At 60.2% G+C, this 24,684-nt stretch overlaps 1 protein-coding gene across 2 annotated transcripts; it reads right to left on the bottom strand.

Moving 5' to 3' along the window:
• Window positions 1-192: 192 nt before the first annotated feature.
• FZR1 (fizzy and cell division cycle 20 related 1) lies at window positions 193-24,230 on the bottom strand. 2 transcript variants are annotated; one of them, XM_027085574.1, is made up of 14 exons: window positions 24,069-24,230; window positions 8,046-8,127; window positions 6,764-6,889; window positions 6,602-6,665; window positions 6,395-6,522; window positions 5,818-5,900; window positions 5,232-5,415; window positions 4,303-4,368; window positions 3,733-3,835; window positions 3,446-3,630; window positions 3,065-3,298; window positions 2,661-2,765; window positions 2,121-2,222; window positions 193-1,761 (listed from the first exon to the last, which is right to left on the bottom strand). In XM_027085574.1, the coding sequence occupies exons 2-14, from the start codon at window positions 8,112-8,114 to the stop codon at window positions 1,720-1,722; spliced, it is 1,491 nt and encodes a 496-aa protein (XP_026941375.1). In that variant the 5' UTR covers window positions 8,115-8,127; window positions 24,069-24,230; the 3' UTR covers window positions 193-1,719. The 2 variants fall into 2 exon arrangements, with proteins under 2 accessions (XP_026941375.1, XP_026941376.1); XM_027085575.1 differs by having other exon boundaries at window positions 2,130-2,222; window positions 24,069-24,228.
• Window positions 24,231-24,684: the final 454 nt, after the last annotated feature.

Raw genomic sequence — 24,684 nt, 5'->3', positions numbered from 1 at the left:
TGGCCCCCGCAGCCTCTCCCCCAGAGCCAGCCACTCCCCACCGGTTTGTGACATTCAGGCCGCTCTGGGGTCCCGGTGTGTGCAGACTCCAGATGGATCGAGAGACAGGCAGCCCCAGCTGGGCACGACGCACATGGTTTAATGACGGCGATGCTGAATTCCAGGAGGAGCGAGGTTCACCTGCGCCAGGCGTGCGGTAGACAAAGGACTGCTCGCTTATTTAAAAAAAAACACAACAAAACTCAAACAAACAAAAATAAAATCTGGACCCATCGGAATACACACATCTATGTACACTGTCCCTGCTCGTCCCCGCCCGTCCCCAGCAAGCAGCCGGGATGGGCCGGGAGGCAGGACCCACCCTTCCCCAAGTTCATGCAGGCTCAGCCGCCTGCCCCTCTGAAGAAGACCTTAAGAGCTGTGACTTCTGTCTCCCCCAGGGGTAGGGGTGGGCCACTGCTCTCCCCCAGCAAGCCTTAACATTTTGGGGACTGATTTACAGAAACACAGAAACAAATCCAAAGGAAAGTCACAGATACACATATACACATGCACACGTGTGGCTGGCTGAACAGAGCACAAGGCCCTCACAACCGGAGGAGCGGGGGCTCCGGCAGAGCCGGGGTGACCGATGGGACTCTGTGGGGCCCCCCTGGCCACGCTGGACCCCCGCCCTGCCCAGGCCACGTCCATCAATGTCCTCCGACCTGGGAAGGGGAGAGGGAGGGAGAGGAGGAGAGGCAGGGTGGCTGCTCAGGCCCCTGGCCACACACCGGCCCCACCTCCCTCCTCCGTCTCACCTGAGAACAGGGCAGAAGAGGACAATGAGGTGGGCCCAGAGTCAGGGGGAGCTCAGGAAGCTTCTGGGGGAACCCTCAGGTGCCCCCTCCCGCAGCCGAAGGCGCAGATGGACAGGACCCACTAGGGTGGCCTGGAGGAGAAGGGGCTGGGGAGGAGGGCTGGGCGCCCACAGGACCTGACCCGCAGGGTCAATTCTGTCCTCAGGTTACCCTGACCGGCCGCCCAGCAAGCTGCAAGAACCACAGTCGGCTGTGACCCCGTGAGCGACAAGGACATTTGGGGCGAGCCATCATGGCAAACAGGTCCCACATCAGTCTCCCTCAGACAACAAGTCCGCCTCAAGGTGACCTCCTTTGGCGTGTGGCCTGCTCCCAACGCCGTGCCCCTGAAAGAGCCAGCTGCTGGGACAGGGAGAGCAGAGGTGGCTGCAAAGAAACCTCTCGAGTGGGGACGTCATTTCGATTCACGGGCCAACCTGAGCTGCCATCCTGCCAGGCCCTTCCCCGGCCAACCGGCCTGGTGTCCAGCCGTCTGTCCCGTAGCAGGTGTGGGCAGCAGTGAGCACGAGCTTCCGGGCAGAGCCTGAAGCCCCAGCGAGGCGGTGATGGACACGGACGGAAGGAGGCGGCATCCAGGAGGCGTCCATCCCGCTCCGAGAACAGCTGTCCGAGCCGGGGCCACCCAGGGTGGAGGGATCCGGAGGCCCCACTACTGCTGGTGCCCGAGCCCGGCCCCGCCCCAAACACCGGCTGACAGGGTTCACAATCAGGCTTTAATAGAACCTTCAGGGTCTCTCCAGGCCCGGCTCCCGCCCCACCCTGGCTGCCTGTCTTCCTCTGGGGCCCATGTTCGGGGGAGGGGAGGGTCCATGCACGCTGAGAGGTGGCGCTCTGCGACCAGGACGGCACGGCCACGGGTTTACCGGATCCTGGTGAAGAGGTTGAGGACGGACACGGATTCCTGCAGGGCACACAGGAGCGACGCTGAGCCCTCGGTCCGGTGACCTCCCGCAGGGGCCAGCTTCGAGGCTGGGCCGCTGGGCTGGGCGCCAGCCGCTTGAGCACGGGAAGGAAGTTCTGCCTGGAGGGACCCCGAGGCTCCGGGCCTGAGGAGGGGCCTGTGCGGGCACCTTGCGCGGCGAGTGCCCCAGAATGTGCAGGGACACCAGGTGATGCAGGAGGAGAGAGGGGGTGTGGGGATCCCGGGGAGGGCACAGCTGACGGGGTGACTGGGGCTGGCTGAGCGGCGGGGGTGGGGCAGGAGGCCCCAGGACAGGCTGAGGGCACACACGTGGGGGAACATCTGGCGCTGATACCGACCCACTTTACCTTTGTCGAACGGGTTTTGCTAAAGACATTCCAGAACCTCAGGGTTTCATCTCCAGCACCAGTGACTATGGCCTCTCCATCAGGGGACATGGCCTGCGGGAGAAGAGAGACCCCCTCTGTCCTTGTGGCCTACGGGCAAAGCCATGAGAACACAAAGGATGCCACACCCCTCTCTGTGCAACTGGGCAAAGGATTTGCTGGTTTAAGCACAGAACTTTTTTCTAGAAAAAACCAAAATATTGAAGAGTGACTGGATTTGGGGAGGGGCTTTCTCCAGACACGTGCAAGTGGTTATTTGGTGAAACATCTAGAGGTGATCTGAGGGGCTGGATGTGGGTTATTCGTGGCATCTTCTATTTTTATGTGGAAACAAACACCTGGAGATTATAAAGGCAGGCGGAGCTGCCCCTGCTCACAGGGCAGGGGCGCTGGTGAAGCAGATTCAGAGTGATGCTGCCGCGCCCTGCAGTCCAGTCCCAGAGCCCGAAGCTGTTCCAGGTGGAGGAACAGGGCCCAGCTGGGGAGACTCACCAGGTAGAGAACCCGGTAGGAGTGCCCGGTCAGCTTGGCCACCTGTGTCAGGGATGGGTATTTCCAGACGAGGATCTGGTTCTGCGAGTAGCCATGCGTGCTCACCTAGGGGACACAGAGAACGCTGTCAGAGCCTGGGGCTCCCCCCTCCAGTGGCCCCAGGGCACAGACCCCCCCAGACACACCCACCGAGGCACAAGGACACCAAGGCGCGCCCACAGGGTGCAGAGACCACAGGTGTCAGCCCTCAACCCCACACCCTGGTCGATGACTGGCTCCAGACAGGGAACCACACTGCACATGAGAGCCCTCGGGCCTCTCCTGCAGTCACTGGGCACAGGTACCGGGTCAGCTTCTGCCAGACCTGGACAGCTGGGGCCTGGCCTCCTGCGCCCCGCACTCACCAGCTCATTGGCGTGCTTGGACCAGGCGAGGTTGCACACCTGGGAGCCGGTGTCGATGCACTGCAGCGGCTGCCCCGTGAGAGTGTTCCAGAAGCGGATGCAGCGGTCGGCTGTGCCGCCGCCGGATGCCAGCAGCCCGTGCTGGTGCGGGGACCAGGCGATGGCCTTCACGGCCGCCAGGTGCTCTGTGTACTGCTGCACGGGGCTCAGGCTTGAGTGGTTCCAGACCAGCAGCTGCAGGGACGGGGCTGTGAGGCCCGGGCAGCTTGGCCCCCAAGGGAAGGCAGGGCCCATCTTGGCCTCCCTTGGGGTGCACCCGTCACCCCTACTCCACGGCACGGGGGCCGGCGGGGAGGGAGGGAGGGCAGGGGCTGGGCCTACCTTGTTGTCGTTGCCCCCTGAGGCGAGCAGCTGGTGGTCCGTGGACCACTTGAGCCCACACACCTCCTGCCGGTGGCCCTGCAGCCGCCGCTCTGACTGCAAGGGCGGCGTGCGGATGTCCCTCTGCAGGATCATGCGGTCCCGGCTCCCGGATGAGAGCTGGTCGGCGTTCCAGGCCAGCGCCCCTGCGGCCAGGCAGAGGGTGGGATGAGGACGTGGCCTGGCCCCTCAGGACCCGCCCGGCCCCTCGGGACCCACCCACCCCCGGGCCCCGAGCGGCTCCTCACCGACGCGCGCCGTGTGGCCTTCCAGCATGGACAGCTTCTTCCCTGCAGCCGCATCCCAGATCTGCACGAAGCCCTTGTGTGTGCCGACGGCCACCAGGTTCCCCTAGGACAACAAAACGGGCAAGAGCGGGCATCAGGCCCCTGTGTGGGGACCCCTTGCTTGGGCGGCCGGGGAGCTCCCCTCACCTCCCCACGGCAGAGCCTTGGGCCCACTTCTTTCAAGGTCTCTAACACGCGCCCCTTCGGACACCCCTCCTAGGAACTTTCTGGGCAGACAGTCGTACAGAGAGTGGAACTATTAAAATCCATGCAATGTGTCCCAAGATCTGCATGCTTCAACATGTGGAGCGAGCCTGCCCCAGAGTCTCTGTCACTCCAACCATCTCTACCAGGCTGGGGACAGCTGGGGGCACAGGTGTCACTGGGGCTTGGACAGTGACCACAAGGCCAGATTCTGGCTCCTCTGGGTCTCCAAGGCCCCCAACACTGCCGAGGGCCCCTCCAGTGAGGGCCGGTCGACGTCCCTTGGGCCAACCCTGCCCAGCGGGGTGATAGGGCTAGTGTACTGACCCTCTCAGACCAGCCAACGGAGGTCACCGAGTCCCCTTCCACGGAGAGATCACAGAGCCGGGTCACCTAGCAGAAGGGGGAGCAGTTGGTGCCCACTGCTCCTTCAAGGTTCAGACTGTCCATTCATCCATCTGTCTGTCCACCCATTCATTCATTCATTCACACCTCAGGCCTGGGGGCACTGGCATCAGTGCTGGGACCCAGTAGAAGGCAGCTAGGAGGCTCGGGAAGCCACAGGCCAGGAGGGGACACACCCAAGCACAGGGATGCTGACTGCACAGAGCCTGGAGGGACGCGAGCATCACGCCCGGGGGCGGAGGGATCCCTGCAGCAGGTGTTGGCCACAGGCTGCCGGGCCGGGCCGGGCCGTGTGGTGCCGTGCCGTGCCGTGCCGTGCCGTGTGTGTGTGTGTATGTGTGTGTGCGCGCGCGTGCCGGCCTCCCTGTGCTGGCTTCGCTCACCTTCTCTGAACCCACTTGCATCTGGTTTTGTCCCTCAAACACCCCACCTGCAGGGTCTTTGTGCCCTGCAGACCCTGAGCCCACATGTGTCCAGCAGCCACTCCGAGGCATTTACTGCTGGGTGGGGGACACTGCACTCAGCCGGGCCCGGACACCGTGCCTCTTCTGCTGGCACGGGCGGAGGCTGGAGCTCAGGCCGGGGAGCAAGGACTCCTGACTCTCGGAAGCCAGCCCAGGGAGGGATGGGCGTGGGCCTCCGCTCACCCCTGCTGACCGACCCCAGGAGAGTCTGCACACTGAGGAGACAGGCCTGGGAGGAGGGGGTGGCCGGGAGCTGCCCCAGGCTCTGGAGGCCCCCGGCAACACTCCCACCCTTCACACAGGCCCCGGCCCAGCTCGGCTACCGTAGGAAGCCGCTCTGCCGCCCCCCAAGCCCGTGCGCATGCGCACAGGCTCAGCGGCGCCCACCTGGCTGGTGCAGGCGCTCCACAGGTACACGCAGGTCCCCAGCCCCACGCTGAGTACATTGAGGGATGACCAGTCCACCAGGTTCAGGTAGAAGTCGTCCTGCAGCTCGGGCGCATCCAGGACCTTGAAGGGGATCTTGGAGATCTTGCGGGTGGGTTTCCGTGGGGACCGCAGTAGCTTCTGACTGCAGGGAGACCGAGGCAGAGATTAGGCAACAATTGCACAGAACTGCAGAGATGCCATCTCCTCCCGGTGGCCCTGGGAGGCTGCGTCATTTCCCGCTTGTCCCGACTCTGTCACTCTGTGATCCCAAACCCGTGGGTGACTCCACGGCCACCGACCCCTCCACCACTGGATGTTCAGCTGCCCTGAGCTCCGACGGCCCCGCCTTCCCCTCTGCCCGGCGCCTCCTGCAGGACCCCTCTCGGGCTCCCAGCACCTGGTCTGGGCCCGCAGCAAGTCCCCAATGAGGGGGGTCCTCTGGGCCACCCCGTACCCCGTACACAGCTCTAGAACTGATGGCAGCTCCCGGGCCCTGCCAGCTGCCCCCCAGCCCCAACCCCGGCCAGTGCAGGTCTGGACTCACCTTTTGTTGCTGACGGGGGACAGGGAGTAGGGAGACACGTCATTGCCATCATCGGGGCTGGAGCGCTTGGTGCTGAGGGAATACTGGGGGCAGGGGACACCCACTGAGTGGATGCTGCGTCCCGGAAGCCCTGTGCCCTGTGCCTGAGTCCAGGGTGCGCCGAAACTGGGAGGGGCTCTGAGTAGAGATGCGCGTCCCGGGCAAACCAAGCCTCGCACCCAAGGCGTCCTCCTGCAGGGCTGCTGGCATCAGCCTGTCTCTCCAGCCCCCATGCAGCCACCAGCCCCTCAGCCCCGTCTCCTGAGGGACCCAAGCCAGGCCTTCTGGCGCTGCTCCAGGGCCCAAACGGGGAGGTGGGCTGCGGGGCGGCTCAGGCTGAGGCCCCGCCCCTCCGCCCTGCATGCGGCACTGGTCCTAGGTCCCTCCAACCGGCAGGCGCGCAGAAGGGCGACAGGCCTGGTGCGGGGCACGGGGTTAAGTGGGCCCCCGCGCCTCTTGTATTCCAGCCCCCCGGCAGGGCTGAGATGGGAGGAGATGCCCGCGGAGGCTGAGACCGGAGGCAGCCAGCGGGGCTCACCGTGAAGAGGCCCTTCCTCTCAGGCGTGGAGGGCTGCAGCCTGCGGTCCTCCGTCTGCGGGTCCTGCACCTTCTCGATGCCGGCACCGAGCAGTTCGTTCTTCAGCAGAGCCGAGTAGGCCAGGCCGTCTGTGGGCACCAAGCTCCGTGAGGCTGGGCTGGGGGCTGGGGCGGAGGGGGCGGGGGGCGGGGGTACCTGAGTCCCGACCTTTGCCGTTGTCTGAGGTGGCATCCTTGGCTTTCCGGTTTTGGCTGGGAGATTTCTCATTTTCCTGCGGGACAGGGAGGGGAAGGAGGTAGGGCTGAGTGGGAAGGACCCGGCCCGTGCCCCAAGGCTGCGCGGTCAGGGTCCCTCTCCCGACCCCCTCACGTTGATCCTGTGGAAATTCACGCTCCAGTTGGCGCCGGCTCTCGAGGGGATGAAGCGGTCCCCGTGCTTGCTGGGGGAGGACACGGGGGAGTTGGCGGGTGTCAGGGTTCGCCGCATCTCTGCAACCTGGAAAGACAGCAGGGTGGGCTGGGTGCCTCAGAGCCCCCAGAGCGCCCCAAGGCCACCCTCTCTCCTCCCCGACTGAGGCCCCGCCCACTGTGCCTCCTCGCCCTTGGCCTCTGGCCGCTGAACAAGGGTTTGATCTTGGTAGTGACCCACGTGCTGGAACCTGCTAGCGGCACCATGTCTGGGGCTCAGTTCGTCTGTCTGGCTCCGTGGGTGGGAAGAGGCCGGGGAGCGAAAGCCCGACCATGGACACCGCCACGTGCTGAGATCCGTTTCTCAGTGGTCACCAAAGGACGGGAACGTTGATAGCACAGAACAAAGAGCATCTGTCCCCCGACACTGAGAGCCTGTCGTCCTGCCAGCCCCATTCCCCACACACAAGGCTATTCCCCCATCAGACCACGACTCAGCCCCAGAACCAGGCAGTGGGAATGTCCCAGGAATGTCCCTTTTTCTACAAGGGATCTGCTGTAGGTTGAACTGTGTCCCCCAAAAGGATATGCTGAAGCCCCAAACCCTGATACTTGGGATGTGACCTTAATTGGAAAGGGGGTTTTGCACGTGTCATCAAGTTGAGACGAGGTCATACTGGAGCAGGGTGGCCCTAAATCTAAGGCCTGGTGTTCTCAGAAGAGACAGACACACCGGTACACAGAGTGAGGGGGGACGTGAAGATGAGGCAGAGACTGGAGGGTGGGTCTGTAAGCCTAGGACTGCCGGCAACACCAGAAGCCGGAAGAGGCAGGAAGGGCCCCGCCCTGGACGGCCCAGCACGGAGCTGAGAGCGCTGAGAACTGGCGGGCACAGCCTGCAACGTGTCGGGAGCCCAGGACAGAGAAACACAACACGGCGGAGGGGGTGGGGACGCAGGAAAGAGCAAAACAGGGCCCTCCCGTGCCACCATCACTCCTCTGCCCTGGCTGCCCACGAGGATGAGGGGTCTGTGGCCCCGGCAACGGAGGGCAGTGCAGGGAGGTGCTGGGGGATCTCACACCTGGCGTGGCCATGCCACCGAGGGGGAGGACGTGTTTGTCGCCTGTCGGCACCTCTGTTCTCTGAGGGCCAAAGCCCAGCAGCTGCCCGCCCCCCCGCGCCCCAACTCTCCCCGGCTCCAGCGGGCCCGGACAGCGCCGGCGGGGCAGCCCTGGGTACTCACGCTCGGCATCGTGTTCTCGTTCTGGATGACGATCTGCCGGAGGAGGCGCCGCTCGTAGTCCTGGTCCATGGCGGCCGTCAGCCTGGGCGGGAAGGGCGGGAGAGGTCGGCGCCAGCAGGCAGCAGTCCCCACTGCCGCCTGGCGAGCACAGGGCGCTCCTCGGGGACAGCCAAGTCCCCTGCCAGGTGGGGGCCCTTCCCTCCCAGGAGCCCAGCGGGACGTGACAGGGACAAACAGGCTCCTCTCTGGTTGTTCTGCAGGAACCTTCCACCGGGCCCACACGCCTTTGTCCTGGTTCTGGCCGGTCGCCCACTTACCCCAGGCCCCCCCATCCCCCACAGGCACCCAGCTCGTCGCCTTCCTGCTTCAGACGCTCGAGGCCATGAGCCGCCCCTGGGCCTCGTCCTCGCCCCTGTGAGGGAGGCAGGGTGGCCCGTCAGTCGGGGTCTGCGGAGCTGACCGGGCGCAGGGCCTGCTGGGGCGGGGGATGGTGGCCTCCAGCGGACACACGCCTCTGCCCAGCTCCCACCAGCTCCCCCGACCGCCTGGGGAGGCCTCTGAGGAAGAGGAGCAAGAGTGCGGCAGCGAGGGGCGCCGAGGAGCATTCCAGGGAGGGAAGAGCAGACGCCTCAGAGGGCAGGGTGCCCTTCCCGGGGGATGGCAGGCCAGAGGCCAGGGATGCCTGAGGCTCGGGGCGGGGGGCAGTGCCGAGGGGGGCCCCCCCGAGCACAGCCTCCCGCCCTGCGCCTGCTCTGCCCCTACCCCCCAGCCTCGCGCCACCACGGTCACCCTACGCTTCCGGCTGCAGCCCGAGGGCTAGACGCGGGCAGTGCTGGCTAGTTCCGGCCCCCGAGCTTCCAGGCCGGCGCTGCTCTGACAACCGACCAAGTATCAAGAATTGGAAAAGTGAAGGCTGGCCAGAAATTAAGTTTACAAATACAAATTCCTAGGTGTAGTACCCTCCACACTTGCCTTTAAAAAAAATTAGGGTAAAATATACGTAACATAAAATTCACCATCTTCACCATTTTTAGGTGCACAGCTCAGCGGCATTCAGTCCATTCACGTTGTTGGGCAACCATCCCCACCATCCACCTCTAGAACTTTCTCGTCTTCCCAAACTGAAACCCTGTCCCCATGAAACATTCCCTCCCCATCCCCTTGCCCCTGTGAGCTCCTCAAGAAATCAAATACACACAGCCACGTGACCCAGCAACTCCACTTTGAGATATACACCCCAGAGAAAGGAAACAGACCCACACAGAAGCTAATGTTCAAAGACTCTTACCAGTACTATTTACAAAAGCTAAGAAGAGAAACAACCCAAGTGTCACCCACAGTGAACGGATAAACAAGGCATGCTCCATCCCCACCCTGGAATATTACTCAGCCTTAAAAAGGAAGGAGATTCTGACACCTGCTACACCATGGATGAACCTTAAGGACATGATGCTGAGTGAAATAAGCCAGACACAAAAGGCCACATACTGTGTGATTCCACTCATGAGAGGTCCCAGAGCTGTCAAGTCCATACAGACAGAAAGTAAACCAGAGAGAACGTTTGCCCTTAAAAAAAAAAAGACACCTGAGGAAAGTCCAGCGCTCGCGTCTCTCTGTGTGACCAGGAGACTACGAGACACTCAGGCCGATCTGCTGAACTGCTACTTTCGTGCCCCCAAATGGCCTCTCCGAGCTCCTGGGCCTAACCCTCGGCTGAAGCACCGGCACGAGCCTGTCAGGTCCTTGTCCCTCACCGGGATTATGTGATGCACAGGGCTGCCTTGGTGTGGCTTCGGCCCAAAGCCAGATGCTCGGCCGAAGCAGAGCCAGTCGGGTTAGACCCCACGGGACAGTAACACAGCCACTGGTCACCTCAGCGTGCCTATCTTACTCCGTGTTCCCTCCCCGCGGCCCCGTGAACTGGATGCCTGCACCCCCTCGCAAAGATGAGGCTGTTGAAGCTGGGCAAGGGGTCAGGTGGGGGAAGAGACAGGGCTCCTGCCTGGACGCCCACCCGCCCTCGTGCCCACGGCCCTCCCTCCACTCAGCCTGGGGCCCTTCTGAGCCCGTGCTGGCCCAGAGCCACCCATGCCCTGTCATCGACAGACAGCGGGCTTCCTGCTTCAGTGAGAAGCAGGGTTGCAACACCTCCGCCCCCTCCTCATTTCAGGTAAACCTTTGGGAGCAGGCACCCCCTTGTTGGCCAACGGCTTCCTGCCCCAGCAGGGGTCCCTAGACACATCTTGTCCATTCTGGCCCCAGAACATAGTCTCTGAAATGACGGATGGCTGTCTCCGTCTCTGGTCTTGACCTCCCCCTCCCCACGCGCCCACCCAGGGCCCCCCGCAAGCCCTCACCACACCCGACCGCTCCTGGGCAGCAGAGCCATAGCGGGACACAAAGGCGCCCATCTGAGCATCTGGCCTGGGGGGGAGACACCCATTCAGGGGACCGTTTTCCAAGCGCGGACCCGGCCGTCTCGCACCACAGTGCCAGGCCAAGTGCAAGCCAGAACCAAGCTCCAGCAGGGCCGGCGTCCACGGCGACTGAGTGGCCCGTGAACGCTTCGAGTGGGGCTGGACACCAGGAAGAGCTGTCACGGCCCTGTTCTAGCAGCTCCAGAGTTGGGCCAGTTGGCTGTCCCTGCTCTGCAGACACGGAAATAAGGCTCAGAGAGCCTGGCTAACTTCCTGGCCCAACGTGTGTGGTCAACCACGGCGGCCCTGACCAGGGCCTCGTGTGCCGCCCGCCGGGCAGTGAGCCCTCGGGAGAGCAGGTGCAGGCACACTTGGCTGTGCGCTCGGCGGTACCACCTCCAGGGCCCCCACTGCTAGGCTACAGCTCTGGGCCGGCGGGGCCCAGGGGAACGAGGGGCCTCCTCATCAGCCGTCTAAGCCTCTCGGTCCATGTGAGCTCACTTCCGACGGAAACCACGGCCCCTCCGTTCACAGACCAAAGTCACCATGCCAAAGACCCCAGCGGCTCCCTACGTGGTCAGACGGCAGGGCCCAGACAACAGCTCGGATGCCGCCCGCACGCCAGAACCTAAGCAGAGCCCAAAGCACCGCGTTCATCTCGGAGCACATGGGGCGGGAGACTAGTCTCCTGGGATGTGCAAAGAAGCTGCTCCTAAGACACCACGTGTCCTTGCACAGGGGTGCGCTGAATCCGAGTCCGAGAGTACGCCCAGTGTGGCGCGCCCCCCTCCATCTGCCCGCGACGTCCCAACGGGACAGTCTACAGAAGCCCGTGCAGCTGGCGGACGTCTCACTGCTGACAGATGTGTCTGTTGAGGGTCAGAGATGTTCCTAGTCCCCAGCCTCTGGGTATGTTCCTTTATATGGCAGAACGGGCTTTGCAGATGGGGTTAAGGCCCCTGGGATGGGGATGTCCCGGGGGACCCAGCGGAGGCGGAGGGTCAGAGGCAGAGAGAGACGGGAGATGCTGCACTGCTGGATACGATAGAGATACAAGGATAGAGGACGGGGCCGTGAGCCAGGAAGGCGGCGCCTCTAGAAGCTAGAAAAGGCGGGAACAGATGCTTCCCTGGAGCCTCCGGAAGGACTAGCCCTGCCCACGCCTGGATTTTAGCCCCGTGAGGCCCGAGCCAGTCTCCTGACTTCCAGGACTGTGTGAATAAATTTCTGTTGTTTTAAGCCACTGAGTTTGTAGTAATTTGTTACAACAACTGCAGGACACGCACATGCTAGGGGCAGGCGGAGGAAGGTAGAGCACCGAGACCACCTTTGCTGATCTTCAGGGAGTGGTGGCTGCCAAGAGGGTGTCCTCAACGTGGGCCCTTAGAGGCACGCTCTCTGCCCCAGCCCGTGCGGCTCACACGTCTGTCGGAGAGTCTTCATTCACCCCACCAATCCCATGTTTTCTGAGCACCCTCAGGCCTGGGGCGGGTGCTAGGCTGGAGCAGGCAGCGAGGACACAGTCCCACCGTGCTGAGCTCCCTGCCTAGCGGGGCGGCGAGCCAGAGACAAGTCACCAGGGGAAGAGGAGCCATGCCGGTGGCAGCACACCACAGCGGCCAGCTGTCTACGGAGGGCCAAGGCGGACGCGAGGTCCAGATTGGGCGGTGGGTGAGTGTGTGGGGCCGTCAGGTGCCAGCATCCAGCCCAGGATGATGTCTCCGAGACCCGACCCCTCACAGAGGGACTCGCGGAGGCGTGGGCACGGGTGCAGGGGCTCTGGGACTAACGCCTTCTCAAGCTCTGCCCTTGTAGATGCAAAGGACGCACCCCACCATGGATGCTGCTCTCTTTTCTAAAGTGACAAGCCAGCCTATGTGACAAACCCATAGCCAACATCGTCCTCAATGGTGAAAAACTGAAAGCATTTCCACTAAGATCAGGAACAAGACAAGGTTGCCCACTCTCACCACTCTTATTCAACATAGTTTTGGAAGTTTTAGCCACAGTATTCAGAGAAGAAAAGGAAATAAAAGGAATCCAAATCGGAAAAGAAGAAGTAAAGCTGTCACTGTTTGCAGATGATGTGATACTATACATAGAGAATCCTAAAGATGCTACCAGAAAACTACTAGAGCTAATCAATGAATTTGGTAAAGTAGCAGGATACAAAATTAATGCACAGAAATCTCTGGCATTCCTATACACTAATGATGAAAAATCTGAAAGTGAAATCAAGAAAGCACTCCCATTTACCACTGCAAGAAAAAGAATAAAATATCTAGGAATAAACCTACCTAAGGAGACAAAAGACCTGTATGCAGAAAATTATGAGACACTGATGAAAGAAATTAAAGACGATAAAAATAGATGGAGAGATATACCATGTTCTTGGATTGGAAGAATCAACATTGTGAAAATGACTCTCCTACCCAAAGCAATCTACAGATTCAATGCAATCCCTATCAAACTATCACTGGCATTTTTCAGAGAACTAGAACAAAAAATTTCACAATTTGTATGGAAACACAAAACACCCCGAATAGCCAAAGCAATCTTGAGAACGAAAAATGGAGCTGGAGGAATCAGGCTCCCTGACTTCAGACTATACTACAAAGCTACAGTAATCAAGACAGTATGGTACTGGCACAAAAAGAGAAACATAGATCAATGGAACAGGATAGAAAGCCCAGAGATAAACCCACGCACATATGGTCACCTTATCTTTGATAAAGGAGGCAGGAATGTACAGTGGAGAAAGGACAGCCTCTTCAATAAGTGGTGCTGGGAAAACTGGACAGGTACATGTAAAAGTATGAAATTAGATCACTCCCTAACACTATACACAAAAATAAGCTCAAAATGGATTAAAGACCTAAATGTAAGGCCAGAAACTATCAAACTCTTAGAGGAAAACATAGGCAGAACACTCTATGACATAAATCACAGCAAGATCCTTTTTGACCCACCTCCTAGAGAAATGGAAATAAAAACAAAAATAAACAAATGGGACCTAATGAAACTTAAAAGCTTTTGCACAGCAAAGGAGACCATAAACAAGACCAAAAGACAACCTCAGAATGGGAGAAAATATTTGCAAATGAAGCAACTGACAAAGGATTAATCTCCAAAATTTACAAGCAGCTCATGCAGCTCAATAACAAAAAAGCAAACAACCCAATCCAAAAATGGGCAGAAGACCTAAATAGACATTTCTCCAAAGAAGATATACAGACTGCCAACAAACACATGAAAGAATGCTCAACATCATTAATCATTAGAGAAATGCAAATCAAAACTACAATGAGATATCATCTCACACCAGTCAGAATGGCCATCATCAAAAAATCTAGAAACAATAAATGCTGGAGAGGGTGTGGAGAAAAGGGAACACTCTTGCACTGCTGGTGGGAATGTGAATTGGTTCAGCCACTATGGAGAACAGTATGGAGGTTCCTTAAAAAACTACAAATAGAACTACCATATGACCCAGCAATCCCACTACTGGGCATATACCCTGAGAAAACCATAATTCAAAAAGAGTCATGTACCAAAATGTTCATTTACAATAGCCCGGAGGTGGAAACAACCTAAGTGTCCATCATCGGATGAATGGATAAAGAAGATGTGGCACATATATACAATGGAATATTACTCAGCCATAAAAAGAAATGAAATTGAACTATTTGTAATGAGGTGGATAGACCTAGAGTCTGTCATACAGAGTGAAGTAAGTCAGAAAGAGAGAGACAAATACCGTATGCTAACACATAAATATGGAATTTAAGAAAAAAAAATGTCATGAAGAGCCTAGGGGTAAGACAGGAATAAAGACACAGACCTACTAGAGAATGGACTTGAGGATATGGGGAGGGGGAAGGGTAAGCTGTGACAAAGCGAGAGAGAGGCATGGACATATATACACTACCAAACGTAAGGTAGATAGCTAGCGGGAAGCAGCCGCATAGCACAGGGAGATCAGCTTGGTGCTTTGTGACCGCCTGGAGGGGTGAAATAGGGAGGGTGGGAGGGAGGGAGACGCAAGACGGAAGAGATATGGGAACATATGTATATACATAACTGATTCATATGATTCATTTTGTAGCAAAGCAGAAACTAACACACCATTGTAAAACAATTATACTCCAATAAAGATGTTAAATAAATAAATAAAGTGACAAGCCAGTGCCCTCAGGGGCACCCGCCCCGCACACCCAGGCTGTCTCAGTGAGGAGGTAGACAGACGCCAAGGGCCTCAACCAAGATCTCTGGAGGAACTCGCAGCATTGGCCGGCCGCAGTCATACCCAAACCACATGATGCTGGCGACAAAACTGGTCTGAGCCCCCGCTCCAGCCCATTCTCGGAGCCGAGGGCCTGCGGCTCCGCCAGGCTGCAAGCGGCCTATTCTAGAGAGTGGAGGTGGCATCCGAGAGAGTCCTCGGTCCCAGGACCTCAGGGACGCCCGCCCACCTCCTCTAAGACTGCTGCTTGCCGCACTGCAGAAGACCAGAAGAGTCCGAAGCCCTGAGAGAAAAGGCTGATAAATTCACGTGTGGAGAAATGAAAAGTGTCTGCAAGCAAATACACCACAAACACAGTTTTCTAAAAAAAGAACGACACAACCGGGAAAAGTACCTGCCACCCTCAGGACAGACCAAAGCAGCAGAGGATATAAACAAACGGTTCCTGGAAAAAGAGGCTCGGCTGCACGGCGCGGCCCGAGGGCTGCGAACCCAGCCCAGAGCCCGCTCCCTCCTCTCCCCGAGCAGCTCCAAGATCAGATGACGCACCCTCGCGCCCACTCTTGGCAGGAGCCGGAGTTTGGCAACTGCTTTCAGAATCTAAAAACGCACATCCTCTCTGACTTCTAAGAATTTACCCTTAGAAACTCTGGCGCGCGTGGGCAAAACCCTGTGTACGGCGATTTCTCCGCAGTCTGCTTAGGAAAGCAGGGGACGAGAGAAGTCTACAGACCAGATGTCTACCTGAAGGGTGTGGCCCATCTCCCCACAGGAGGCACTGCAGTAAAAGGGGGGGGGGTCTTTGGGACCCAGTGCACGTGACAACATGCTGTGTAGAACAAGCTATTTCTGGAAGGTTTGGGAAGGTCGGCTGGGGAAGAGGAACTAGAGGACGGGGTCAGGAGAGGAAGGAAGCCCTGGTCCTCCTGCCTTGTCAGTCTGTGCTTCTTGGATTCTGCATCAGGGAACTCGCCCGGCCATTCAAAGAAACGAGCAGCTGGGGAGAGCGGGGACCATGCATGCCCCAGCTCGAGACCAGAAGAGTCTGGGCAGCAGGGGCATGGCTGGCTGTGCAGGGGAACGCTCTGCCACCTTTGCTGTGTGTCTGCAAAGTTTCCTAGTAAAAGGCAGAGAGAGAGTAGTGACTTTTCTGTTGAAAAGAAGTCCCGAGCACAGCGGCTGAGAAAGGCTCCCCCAGGCTGCAGGGGGTTTAGAGCTGCCTTGGGGGACAGAGCGGGGAAGGAAGCGATGAGAGCCTGCTCAGGGGGGCCAGAACCCTGGCCCTGGAGACGCTCTGCCCGGAAGCCGGCACCTGCAGGCTGGTGTCCGCAGTCTGTGAGGTGGGCTGGGGTTCTCAGTCACTGGCTGCCACTGCCCCCTCTGCACTGTCACTGGGAGGCTCGCCCACCCGCCAAGCTAGCCCTTAAGGTGGGTCTCCTCTTTACCCCTCGTGGCCCCCAGAATGAAGAGCCAGGCGGCCCACACCTTCTCTCATTGCTTCAGACTAGCCTTCAGTCTCCGAGCCTCAGCCTAGGCCTCTGGGAAATGGGCATGATCCTGTCACCTGAAGGGACAGAATGAGGTCCCTACAAGGCTAGGAGTAGGGTCTGCACGTGTCACAGACCACCTGACCCCTCAGGGCTGCCCTCCTGTGCGCTCCCCACGTTCACCCCCAGCCCCGGCCCTCTCCGAGAGTGAGGTCGACTCATGCTGGATGAAGAGGTCCCAGTGACAGAGCAGGGCCCTTGCTTTCAAGCCGGCTGTCAACAGCTGGCTGCCCCTCCTGAGGAGGCCTTCCCTGCAGCTCCTCGCTACCCCGACCTTGCTCAGCCCTACATCGCGCCAGGGTTCCAGGCACCAGGTGCTCAGCAGGAGGTTCCCTGTCAGTACAACCCAGGGGTCCTCACCAGGGTGGTTCTGCCCTCAGGGGACACCGGGCCAGGTCTGAGGATGTCTGTGGTTGTCAGGACCGTGGGTGCCCGGGATGCTGCTCTACATCCCAGCACCTGGGATGCGCCCCACCCCCGTCCCCAAAGAATGACCCGACCCCCGTGTCCGCAGTGCTGGGGGAGGGCCCTGTAGGGCCAGGCCAGGGAGGCTCCCTGGTAAGATGATGGGGCATGGGCTGGCCCTGGGGTTAGCAAGGACCAAGGGGCCTGAAGATAAGCCAGTGCCCCAGCCCCACGAGCCCTCCTTCCAGCTGGAGCCGGAGGCGGCTGGGGTCCCACGTGAGGAACAATACCAAGAGCAAGCTTTCACCTCAGGTCACTGCCAGCCCCCAGGTGTGGGCAGGAACCGGCCCTCCCTCCCCAGCCCACAGAGGAGGAAAGGAGGTCAGGCAGGGGCATGTGGGGCAAGACCCATGACAGTGCAGCCCCTCTGACTGTCACTGTGAAGGCCTCCCCGGGGGGTGTGCGGTGCGTAGGGCAGCATCCTGGGCACACCCTCCACTAGTCCACGCCAGGCCTGGAGGGGCCCAGCCAGCACTGCTTCCAGCAGTGCTCAAACTGCAAGTCCCTCAAGGCCTTTGCTTATCTTTAAAACCGGTCCTGCTGTTTTCCTGCTGCAGGCTCGGAGGCCAAGGAGATACCAGATACCGTGTGACGTGGTTCATGACTCAGTGCTCAGGCTGAGCACGGTCTGGTGTGGCATGTGGCCGCCTGCCTGCCTGCCTGCCTGCCCGCGGCACCGCTGACATCTGGGCCATCCTGGGCGCTGCGGGGTGTGGAGCAGCCTCCCTGGCCCCCACCTGCTCAATGTCAGGGGAGACTCCCTCCAAGTTGTGTGGATCACAGATGTCCGCATACGTAGCCTAGTGTCCCCTTGGGGGGGGCGAGGTGCAGGATCACCCCGAGTGAGGGTAACTCTGGCCTCGGGGGGGGCTGGTCACACCAGCTCCCCACACGGGGCGCAGGGAAGGGAGGGGAAGAAAGCATGCCAGCAGGGGCCTGGGCACGCCGCCCTGCCAGGTCCAGTGTGGGCACTGCGTCCCAGGCGGACGGGGCACTGCTCCTGGCCCTGTGGGGAGAGCATCAGAGCACAGATGCGGACAGTGAGAGCAGTGACACGAAGCACACCTGTGCCCCTCCAGCAGCCAGCACAGCGCCAGGCAGTCCAGGTGCTCGACTCAACTTGGTCCCCAGGTGCCACCCTATCTCCATTCCACAAAAGAGGGGCTCGGGCGCTCCATCCCGCCTGCCCCCACCTGCCCATGGCTGCTCGGGCTCCGCAGTGAGAGGCTCCCCAGGCCCAGCACCAGCAGTCCAGCCATCTAAAGCCCCAAGGCCCACTCAGGACCGGTCATCACGGCCGCCGGCCTGCCCCAGCAGGAGCCATCCAATTAGGGATCATGGTGACAAACGGCTGGGGCTCCCTGAGAACCGTCATCTCAGGGCACAGACTTTCAACGGGCCCAACACCTCGGGGAAGCGCCCTCCTTTCCGGAAGCATGCAGGCGGAAGAACCTGGAGACCGGGGCTGGCTCTGGTGCCCATCCCTGGCTTCCTGACTACCAGCCCCCGAGAAAGGCGGGGGGCTGGTCGTCTTCTTCCAGCCGGTCTCTGAGGGGTTGGGGGAAAAGTCCCACATGAGAGACCCAACCAGAAAATGTGGGTCGTCCACTCTTCCGCTACAGTCAGGGTCTGGCTCTGCCTCTTCCTCCTGGGCCCAGGCAGGCCGGCCCGGCGGCCCCCTCCCTGCACAATCGTCAACCAGTCCCAGCACGGTGGATGAGAAAGGGCGGGCTGCAGACAAGGACAGACCTGCTCTGAGTCCTGGCTTCAACCCTTACTGGCTGCATGGCTTTGGGTGAGCAACTTCTCCTCTCTGAACCTCAGTCTCTTCATCTCAAAGTGGGGAATAATGGGATAACACCGCACGTGTTGCGGTGACCTGGGTGCAGCTTCTGTGAAGCAGCAGGTAGAGGGCCTGACCCAAAGGAGACGCTAGGAAATGGGGGCTGGTCTCACGGGCTCAGTGACAGGCGCACAACAGGTCCCAGACGCCCCTGCTTCCTGCTCCACCGCGCGGTAACGTGGGCTATGCGGCACGGGAGGTACCCTGGTGGCCACAGGCCACCAGGCAGGGCCCCATCTTCTCCCATGCTGCCCCCGAAGGTGAAAAGGACTGGTCTCCCCTTGGAGGAGGCAGGACCGTCCTGAGAACGTGGGAGGAGCAGGGTTGTGGGCTGGAGGGCTGGCTGTGGTTGTACAAGGCTAGGACCTGGGCTCCTGTGAAGGGAGTGGCCTCCCCCCGCAGAGGAAACACGATCTAGCGGCCCCTTATGTCTAAGGACAGCAAAGGACAAGGCTGGGAACGGCCAGAGTCAGAAAGGACTGTGCCTGGCACTGGACGGGGGACAGCGCGTCTTCCCGAGTGGCCGAAGGGAACCAGTAGGAGAGGGGGGCCTGGTGGCAGGGCCCTGAGGAGCATCTTCCTTTCATTCGTTTGCTCATTCATTCATTCATTCACCTGAGGCTACTGCCCTTCTGTGTGCAGGCAGGTGCAGGAGCTGCAAAGCAGGGAGCCAGAGTTATGGCCCACCCCCGGGCTCACAGCCTCAAGGAGAGGAGAATCCCGTCAACACCTCTTTTCTCCGTGACAACACCCCCAAGAGCACACGGCTGGCAGCGGGGCACCTCCACCCCATGTGAGATTGCTGCTCGAAACCTCAGAAATGATGCCTGAAGCGCAGTTTCTCATCCCCCCACCTCTCAGCACACAAAGCACCCACTCCCGTCTGACTTGGTGAAACATTCAGACCGTAAAGGCGTCTGGGTCTGCAGCAACCCAGATGATGCAAACCCCACGCAAAGGAAGAACAACTTGGGGGCCACAAAACTGTGATTTATGTCGGAGGCCTGACTCTTGGGACTCCATCCAAGGCTGGATGTCCCATCAGGACCCCAGAGCCCTTACACATCTCTGCATCCGCTTGCACACCTGCAGAGACAGGGATCTCACCCCCTCACAGGCAGCCTTGAGCAACAGAAAGTGCTTCCTCAATCTGTCTCACCGTGGTTCCTTGCCATGGGTCCCAGGGGGCGGTGGCAGAAGGAAATGCCTAGCGTGTTTAGGGCAGCCCTGGCACTGCTGACACTCAGGTGGGTCCTCCTCTGTGGGGGGCCGTCCTGGGCACTGTGGGGGGTTGAGCAGTTTCCCTGGCCCCGCCCACTGGATGTCCCACCCCCAGGTTTGACAACCGCCTAAACCAGTGGAGACCCTCTGGTTTAGGGAACTCCTTAGGGGGAATAGTTGCTTCCCCCCTCTCCCCCAGCTTGAAAGACTAGCACTGACCTCTCAGCTGCTCAGCCCTTCTGTAAGTGCAGAGAGACAGACAGACAGACAGACATGCCCTAACCCTCATCTTTCCCTCCTCCTCCCCCCACCATCCTTCCACCCCTCCCCCCAGCGGCCCCTCCTCACTGTGGGACCCAGTGCAAATACAGCCTGACCCCCTTCCTGCGGTGGCTGTCATGCCTGGTAGGGATGAGACCCACCCTGATGGTCAATGGTTCCTGGGCCCATTCTGATCTGTGGAAGGGCATGGGGGGGGGTCTGGAAAGAATGGTTTGGGGAGGCTGGGGTGTAAGGAGCATACTGGGGGCAGGAAGAGGAAAAGGTGACAAGGCCAGAATGGCAGGCTCCTGGGCTGTGCCCTGGGCGGCTGGTGGCAGGGAAGTGGGGAAGGGACGGGTGGAGGGGCTTGATGAGATGTGCGTCTGCAGGCTGGCGGTGGCGCACTGGGCAGAGGGGGGTGGGAGCAGGGAGACGGGGCCTGCTTGCCCAGGTGAGAATGCAGATGGTCCTGGAAAGATGGGGGGGACGGAAAGGAGGGACCCAGGTGAGGCTGGGGGAAGTAAGGGGGGGGAAGGGCAGGTCTGTGGAAAGAGCAACCTTTTCTGGATGCACCACAGGACACCCAGGAGAGGATCTACTGGCTGCTGGCCGCGTGGGCCTGCAGTCAGGAGCCAGACTTGGGCATCAGCAGCAAATGAGGACAGGAAGCTAAGGGTGAGGAGCAGGCCACCAAGGACTGCATGCAGAGGCATCTGAGTCCCGATTAAACAGCAGGGCCGCCCCACAAGAAACTGTGCCCGGCTGTTCCTAGCAGCTCCATTTGCAATACGCAGAAGGTGCCAACGGCCCAAGGGCCCCCCAACTGGTGGACAAACACAATACGGCCCATCCATACAACGGAATACTATCCAGCCACAAAAAAGGGAGGACACGCTGCAACGTGAACGAACCTTAAAGATGCGATGCTCAGTGAGAAAAGCCAAACATGAAAGGCCACATACTGTATGATTCCATTTATATGAAACGCCCAGAACAGGCAAAGCCAGAGAAACAGAGTGGTTAGTGGTTGCCAGGGGCCGAGGAGGGGATGGGGAGTGACTGCAGATGGAGATGCTCTAAACTAGATGGTGGTGATGCATGCACAACCTTGTAAATACACTGAAAACCCCCAACTGTACAACTTAAATGAGTGAATTGTGGAATACAATAATTTTATCTGAGGAAAGCTGTTACCAACAAAAATATAAATAAGATGATAAAAGGAGAGCGAGTGAAGGACGAAGGGGGAAGCACAGGAAGTCAGGCGAGTGGGTTCCACGTTCTACTTTTTTTTTTACGACTCACAGTAGTCAGATGACTAAAGGAAACAAGGCCGGGAGGGTGCACAGCACATTCTCTCCTTCTATTCACACCTGAGGACACTGAGGCAGGAGAGAGTAGTCACTTGCCAAGAACACAGGACATGCCGGTCAGGCGACCAACGTCCCGTCAAGACTGTCAGTGCCACATTCGGGGGGCTCCGGTTGCGCGCCTGTCCCCTGACTTAAACACTCCCTGCCTGTACCAGGCAGGCTCCGAAGCGGCCAAAGCCTGGGGTAGGCCAGTGCGGGGTGGGCAGGGCCGTGATCAGTGGAGCTGACGAGCAAGAAGCCACTGGGGCCTGTGAGGGAGCATAAGTCAGACCACAGGGAGCTCTTGGGGCAGAAAAGGGGGAGCCAAATACTCCCTTCCCAGCTCTGCCAACCCCCAGGACCGGCCAGGACCCCCGCATTCTACAGCTCCAGCCTCGCCGGGCCCTATGCAGCGTCTGGGGATGGAGTCCCTGTACTCACAGGCCTCCCGGTCAGGCTCTAGTCCAAGATCTCTCCCCCTTGGCACTGTGGACATTCAGGACCAGATCATCCTATGTGGGGGACCGTCCTGGGCGCTGCGGGGTGTGGAGCAGCACCCCTGGCCCCCACCCCCTCGATGTCAGGAGCGGCCCAGTCATGACAACCACAGATGTCCCCAGACATCACCAGTATCCCCAGTTGAGAACCTCTGCTCTAGAAGAGAAGGATTACAAGGGTGCTGCAAGTTGGCTGCTTTCTTAAAGACCAAGTTCCTTGATGCCAGCCGGAAGTCCCCAGGATCGACCCTCCAGACTAAATGACTTTGGATCCTCATCTGTCTCAGTAACACTGAGCGAAAGGTCCCACAACCAACCCCACTCGGGGCCTCCCCAAACCCAGAAGTCCTGGGTATACAAAACCTGCCCCAGTCAGAGGCCCCAAAATCTACGAATGGCAGGAGACAGAGGACCTGGTGTGAAAATCGATGCAGACCCGCTTCTGAAGACTCATCAGGCTCCGAGGTCCTCCTTGCCCAGCCCCAGACAGATAGCACCACCCAGGGCACAGATTCTGAGATCGTCCTGGGAAATGGTCACGGTGGCACGCTGGCCAGCACAGTCACGTGAGACGCGGCCCCCCGGCCACAGCAAAGCAACTGTCCTTTGAACCAAGAGCTGTCCAAGGACCAGAGCCCCGGCGTTTGGAGGCGGAGGAGCCTGCATCCTTAACACAACCCTCTTGGAGCAATCCAACCTCACTCACTATGCAAAGCACAGCTGGGCGGCCACCACACCTGCTTCCACTCTCAGGTTCAGAAGAAAAGCCGGCTCAGCATGGCCAAAACAGAAGGGGCCCTCGACATCAACAGTCATGACAGCCCACGAGACATTCTGCCCATAAATGGGCCAGGGGGACAACATGTACCCGCCGGCTGCATGAGGTCTGCGTGGACGGTTTTTCTTTAGGTAAACTGTCCTTGTTCCAAGTATGCTAAGAAGCGGCGGGGACCGGGGTGAGGGGGGTCGAGGAGAGTGGGGTGCAGCCTCACCAGCTAAAGGCATGAGGTCATCGCTTAGTGGACTGGGGGTGGGGGGATCTAGTTCTCAGTTTGAGAGGCGCCTTGAACCAAGGGATGACTTGAGGGGAAAGAGAACAGGGAAAAACCAAACGGGTTTAGGTTGGACAGCTGCACAACAATGGGACTCAGGCTTTGAACTGGGGGCAGGTCTGGACAGTGCAGGACCAATGGGAGGTGGGGGTCAGTTTTTAGCAGGGGAAAACGGCTGTGACGGCGTGACTGTGCCACACTTGCGGGATCCGGGGTGGCCGGGCTAGTGCTTGTTGGAAGACCCAGAATGGTCCCGGATTGGAGGGCAGTTGGGCACCACCAGGCGGTCACATTTTGGGGAGGTCAGTGGTGAGATGGGAGCGCTGGATTCTGGGTGGGTCATGGCCAGAATGGGTCAAGCCGTAAGGGTGCGGGGAGCAGAAACCAGACGGGCTGGGAGCCAGTGGGGCACTTATGTATTCAAAACTCGTCGCCTAACTGCTTCCGTGTGCCAAGAGCAGAGAGGGGCGCGGTGAGCACAATGGGGCGCCCATACGGGCAGGGCCTCCGCACCTCACCCTGGCTGTTCCAGGGTGCACGAACCTCAGATTGTATTTTATCCGGGCGGGGGGCGGGGGCTGGTCCGAGACGGAGAGAGTTGTGACAGCTGGGGCGGGGAGTTTCAATTTGGGCAGGCCCCAGCTGTATGGTGTGAACTTGAGAGACCCGGGATTGACAGGCCAATGATGAAGAACACAGATTAGGGCGTGGGCCTGCCGTTCTGGGGAACAGAGTGGGGAGTCCCCCGGTTTGGGGCGGGGAGCGGTCAGAGCTCAACCTGCTAATTACAAAAGGATAGGGACGCTGACCGCGCGGGGAGGTGACGGCCTGCAGGTGGCTCGGCTTGCGGAGGTCACGCAGGGCCTCCTCTATGGGGAGGCTCGGACGTGGGGGTTACGACGGGAGATGGGATGCTGAGGTCACCCGGGCCTAGCTCGGCTTGCGGGGCGGCCCGCCGGCGTCCGGCCGGCTCCCGAGGGGTGGGGGGCCTGAGCTCGGGGGCGGCGGGCCGGGCCGCCGGCTCGGTTTCGGGGGCCGGGCAGGCCCGCGCCGCTGCCAGGCCCGCCCGACTCGGGGGTCGCGCTCGGGTCCAGGGGGCGGGTCCCCAGACCTCGGCCGCCTCACCTGGCTCGCTCCCGTCGCCCGTCGCCCGTCGCTCGCTGCTTCCGCCGGCCCCGCCTCTCCCGGCGCCGCGCCGCGCCCGCCTCCGCTGAGCGCAGCTACGCCGCGTCCGGCCGCGGCCGCCGCTGACGGGATCCCGGGCTCCCCGCTCCTTAATATGGCGTCGGTCGCGGCTCCGCGCCCTCCGGCACCCTCCTCCGGGCGCGCTCCCGCGGCCGGCCCCGCCCCCGCGCTGCGTGCCGCCGTCCCGCCCCCGCGCGCCGGGGCCTCGGGTCCGCGTCCCGCCCCGCCCACCCCGCGCAGCTGTGCCTGCTCGCCGCGGGCATCTCGGGACGACGTGACGTAGCCCGCGATTCGAATCAATACAGTAAGCGTGGTGCCACGGGTTGCCCAGGGCAACCGCGCGGGAACAGGATCCGCTGCCCGCGAAGGCGACTACGTGGGAATCCGGGGGAGTGGCTCCTCTCAATTTAGAGAGTTGTTCTTAGCAGGGGACGGTCGCAGAAACAGGTACCCCTGGGCGGACCCACACCGCAGTGACGGTGTCACACCGCGTGATAAGCGCAGGTGAGACCCACAACAGGTGCATGTGAGGGTCGTGCAAACCCCACTGCCTACT

This window comes from Aethalodelphis obliquidens, unplaced genomic scaffold (assembly GCF_003676395.1).
Source record: "Aethalodelphis obliquidens isolate GAN/ISIS:26980383/991018 unplaced genomic scaffold, ASM367639v1 scaffold53, whole genome shotgun sequence".
Taxonomy (NCBI): domain Eukaryota; kingdom Metazoa; phylum Chordata; class Mammalia; order Artiodactyla; family Delphinidae; genus Aethalodelphis; species Aethalodelphis obliquidens.
Note: the sequence above shows the minus strand (reverse complement) of the source record. Positions and strands in the feature narration are given on the sequence as shown.